This window comes from Gymnoscopelus microlampas (genome assembly GCF_963454915.1).
Source record: "Gymnoscopelus microlampas genome assembly, chromosome: 4".
In the NCBI taxonomy this organism is placed as follows: Eukaryota; Metazoa; Chordata; class Actinopteri; order Myctophiformes; family Myctophidae; genus Gymnoscopelus; species Gymnoscopelus microlampas.
The window spans coordinates 33,278,730-33,283,729 of record NC_139941.1 but is presented as its reverse complement, the minus strand read 5'-3'; the positions used below and the strand labels follow the sequence as shown (position 1 = coordinate 33,283,729).

Below are 5,000 nucleotides of genomic sequence, written 5' to 3'. Positions count from 1 at the left end.
AAAGTATATTTGTGAGCTTGTACATCTGATATTTTTGCTGAATGGGGGTCCCAGAAATAGGGTCCATGTGGCTAACCCGACTCCCACCATCATTCCTTACCCTATCCTGCATCAATATCCCACCTACCCCCACTACTGTGCCCACTATTCAAGCGGGCACCATTTTTATATATTTATGAGTTCTGCATGCCTTTTCTCCAACACACTTTGAATTTTTCTGGCATCGAATTAATGTTGGACTTCTTGGACAGTTAAAAAAAAATGCAGCTCGGAGTCTGAGAGGCTGAAAAAAACCTTGTCAGTGGTACAGAATGTTATTACAGCACTTGGCTGTATTACAGTGTGCAGAGATTGAGTGAGTGAATTCAGTGGTATGGTGGATGCAGTTGCCTGCATGAATATGAATAGCATGAATATTTTAGTGTGTGCGTGTGCGTGTGCGTGTGTGTTTGTCAGTCTCTGTGGGGGTGGAGTGGTCACGGCAGGGGTGGTGATGGTACCGCCAGTGAGGGGTGAGTGAGTGCATGTGATGTGAATGCATGACAGTCAATCTACAAAGTGTGGGTGTTGGGAGGCCTATTTTGCCAGTCACTATATTGGCTACTACAACATGCAACAGAAGCTGCTGTCTTAACGACAAAACTCTCTAAATTAATAGCTTTTTTCTTTCACCTATAATGACATGAGCACATGCTGCAAAATAACTCTTGTGCTCATGAAGAATGGCTCTCTAGCAATCATTACATTTTTCACCCTGAAAATTCACCGGACCTCTCAGACACAAAAATGCTTAGCTGTCATACAGAAATAAATGGTTTATCACATCAAAGATGCATGGTTTTACTTAAAGCTCCATAGTCCATCACATTTACTATTTTACCCTTCACGCCCTCAAAAGTATTACAAGTAGGCCTACGCACACGCACACACGCGCACACACACTTTCAAATTATTTTCATTAGACAGAGTAGTGCATCAGTGACAGGTCTACTTGGTGTGCAGAGCAATTAAAATCAGCATGATAAATACAATACAGAGCCAACACTCGATGGAAAGAAAGGTGTGTGTGTGTGTGTGTGTGTGTGTGTGTGTGTGTGTGTGTGTGTGTGTGTGTGTGTGTGTGTGTGTGTGTGTGTGCGTGCGTGCGTGCGTGTGTGTGTGTGTGCGTGCGTGTGCGTGTGTGCGCGCGCGCGTGTGTGCGTGAGTGTGAGAGTGCGTGCGTGCGTAGTCTGCCTACATAACAAAATGTACATGCAAATGAGTGTGCCTGCACACAGGTTTATGAACATACACACACTCATAGTAAATCACCAACCAGCAGTGTGTGGGAGTTGTTAACTGTTTATGACTACATTTATGACCTAAAACATGTGTAGCATACATCAGGTCTATATCTCATTCCGGACTGCCGTTTTCTTCTATTCTGTTTTTGTATTTATCAGGTATTGTAAAATATGGCAGAGGGAACAATTATAGATTATATTTAAGTGATTTATTCCACCATACCTTCTCTCCATTAGCGCTCCCCAACACATAGCAACCCATGATGTGAATGAGGTTGGGCTCTGGGTTGAGCTTGCTCATAAGTCGACTAAGCTTTTTCCAGAACCTGATCATACAGGAGAGAGAGAGGGAGAGACACAGAAAGAAAGACAGACACACACAGGAAGGGGTGGGTAGGGAAAGAGAGAGAGGAATTAACAAGACAATTTCTGTCGACAAAAGTCTAAATGTTCATGAACATAGGAGACATTTTGTTCTGCTGACCTCATTTAGATTGTCTTGCTTAGCCAAACCATCTACATTGTTTTAAAAACTAGATGGGATTACTATGTACTTTGACACCGCTAAGTCGCTATCCACTCCTCCCAGGAGGATTGACCACAGATAATAAAAGCAAAGACATACAAGAAAAGGCAAAGACAGACAGACAGACCAGCAGGCATGACAATTGTAATGGTTCACCTGGGCACAGGTGAGCCTTATTTAATAGTTTGGTTTGGTTCTAGGAGTAGAAAGCAGGTTATTATTTAGGGCCACCTGCAGTATATGTTACTGTAGCTTGTGAAATTGGGGGCTGGATGACTGAGTGTACAACAGTCTACAGTAACCCTATGTGCACTTTATTTATGTAGAGAAGTGTACAAATCTTACTGAATCATGTCTTCTTCCTTTTCAACCTTGGCAAATGTGGCAACTTTGTTCTTCAGTAGGTACAGATGCCCTGGACCTCCCTGGAGAAGCATTGCCTTATTATTATTATACAATGATTTGCTGTTGTGCCATTATTAACATTATCAACACAATCTTGCTCATATTTATAATTTAAAGTTAGAGTTTCTCTGTGCAACTGTATGAGCAAGCAGAGTAATGCTTGCTCATACATAATTTCAACTTTGGCATCATTGAAATTATTTTAGTAATAGTTACATGTCACATTAACCTGTAATTGACCTACACAGTTTAGGCATTTAGACCTGCTAAATGCCTAAACTGTAAACTGTAGGTCAATTACATTACTCTTAATCCAGAGCGATTTACAGTCAGCAAGGGCACAGGATAATACATCATAAAACATAATAATACACATCAAAAATACATCAAATGCATAAACATAATAATCTATTAATAAAGTAATACATAGTAAACCAATAATCTAATCTAATAACTAATACATAAGTACACCAAGAACCTATCATCAGCCTACATTGAAACTATACACACTATTGGCCACTGGCCAGGCCAACAATGACCTGGCATCTGTCTACATAACATGCTACCTAAGTTACATTTTAGCCTTTGCATAATCCTGCAAGGTCGTCAAGGCTCCTATGTGATGGAGAGAGGCAGATACATTTTACATTTGAATAATTTTAGCTTGATATTCATCAATTTGAACAACACGCACCTCGCTGTTAGAAAAAGAATAATCCTCACAGTAATATGAATACATGTGGTCTCTCTGTTCTCTCACACTCACCTGACAAAAGATGAGCATGTTCCAGATCCTACAGCCTTTTCGGTATGCAGTCAGCTTCTTCTCAACCTCCTCTAAGAGACATGAAGATATAGACATAAAATGGAGGGAGAGAGAGAGGAGATAAGTTCCCCAACCGTCCACATGATAATGAAGGAGACATCTGACAGTCCTCTGAGGACAGAGGTGAGTACACACACACACACACACACACACACACACACACACACACACACACACACACACACACACACACACACACACACACACACACACACACACACACACACACACACACACACACACACACACACACACACACACTGTCCCCAGCATTGACAAGCTTCCTCTTATTCCATTTTGTTTTCACTTTGGATTTGGAATTTTGCACACACATGCACACACACATATCATACTCACCAACGATGTCATCAAATGTGGCATGCTCGTGATCCTGTAAGAGCAAGATAATCAATATGTAATTTTACCTAATTGTGTACACAATACAGGATCTATTATTAAATAGTTACTGAGAGCGTTGTACATAAAAATGAATAGATTTACCACACATCATTATCATTAGTGTTCATATACAACCACTGATGAAATCTAATTATGTTCCTGGCTTAATTATATTTATTACAAAAGATTTCTCACATCCATGATTTTGTTTGTTTCCAATGTTGACCTCTAAAGGCCTTGCCTATGTGATGTGCCTTTGAACCTATAGTACTTTCTGGAATTTCAGGAATTGAAGCTCACATAGAGGATGGGAATGACGGATGGGTCATCTCGACGAATGATGTTGGGAACGTACTCAGCCTTCGGCACCTTGGAGGATATCAACTGAGGAGAGAAACCATGATGAGTAAAAAGCACTATCACTATAACGTTGACCACTGTCGTCAGTATAGTAGTGGTGTGGACTCCACTTGAGTTAGAACAAAAAATGTTTAACTTTTTCTCTTTAGGACAAAAAGAAAGTTAGAACGATGTTTAACTCATTCACTGCCACTGATGTAATTAACGTAATTAACCAATACTGCCACTGACGTTTTTTTTTTTAATTTGACCCAAAGACCAAGGAGATATGATTTTTCGAAGATCTAGACTCCCATCCACTTCCTTGTTAACTTAAAACTTAAAAAGTCTGTATCTCGGCTCCTGAGTACTTTTTTTTTTCAATGAAAAATCTCTGGCAGTGGGCAAACGCAAAAAAAAAAAGTTCTGGCAGTGAATGAGTTAAAACAATGTATTTATAGATATAGTTATAGTGCTTGGTGAGGAATGGATGGCCCTTAATGCCTTGTTATTGATTTAGGGTGTTATTCAAAGGTAGCAAAAAAACATTTTTATAAAACAAGATTCCCTACTTCTAATGCACCATAAAATAAGAATTTGTGTGTTTCTTTTTTATTGTTTAGGTTGGTCTTGCTATATAGTTGTTGCTTGAGAAGTGTTGTTTTCCTAGTTGTCACATCCAGTTATGCCTCATTTATAAGTTATGCGTACAATGTTGTCCCATGCCAAAAATACAGTAGCACATCTACAAGCTCACAATGTGTCGCATTTCACAACGCACTGTGAGCATGTAGATAAGCTACTTTTGGCACGTGCATTCGGTCGCAAAACTAATTACAAATCTTCTATACATGTTTGGCTACTGGGCTTGTTGACTAAAGAAATCATTAGATTAACAATGACATGGCTAGCAAACAATATTTGGCTCACAACAAAAATACATACAAAAAAGCAGTTATTCTTTTAACACGCTCAACAAAAAAACATCTTATTTGCATAAATATTATGTCAACATTTAGGTTTCTGATTGTATTGGGGTCTTGGCATTGCTGATTAATAATATATTTGGATGAAACTTGTATTGTAATATTTTTTGCTAAATGTTTTAAGAACCAAATAGAGGTCTATAAAGCTACAGTAAGAATGTCATCATTCCATCATTGCATAAAACTCAATATCGTTGCTGTCGGGTAGAAACCTGTCCATGTCCAAAACTAAAATA

General features: G+C 39.1%; 1 protein-coding gene across 1 annotated transcript in view; it reads right to left on the bottom strand.

Moving 5' to 3' along the window:
- nsmfb (NMDA receptor synaptonuclear signaling and neuronal migration factor b) overlaps nucleotides 1-5,000 on the bottom strand; it is a 38,946-nt gene that overhangs the window by 8,160 nt on the left and 25,786 nt on the right. Inside the window, exons 10-14 of the mRNA XM_084056058.1 lie at nucleotides 3,740-3,823; nucleotides 3,398-3,431; nucleotides 2,981-3,051; nucleotides 2,155-2,234; nucleotides 1,507-1,609 (exon numbers count right to left, since the gene is read on the bottom strand). Coding sequence (XP_083912184.1) covers nucleotides 1,507-1,609; nucleotides 2,155-2,234; nucleotides 2,981-3,051; nucleotides 3,398-3,431; nucleotides 3,740-3,823 — 372 coding nt within the window. The remainder of the gene's footprint in view (nucleotides 1-1,506; nucleotides 1,610-2,154; nucleotides 2,235-2,980; nucleotides 3,052-3,397; nucleotides 3,432-3,739; nucleotides 3,824-5,000) is intronic.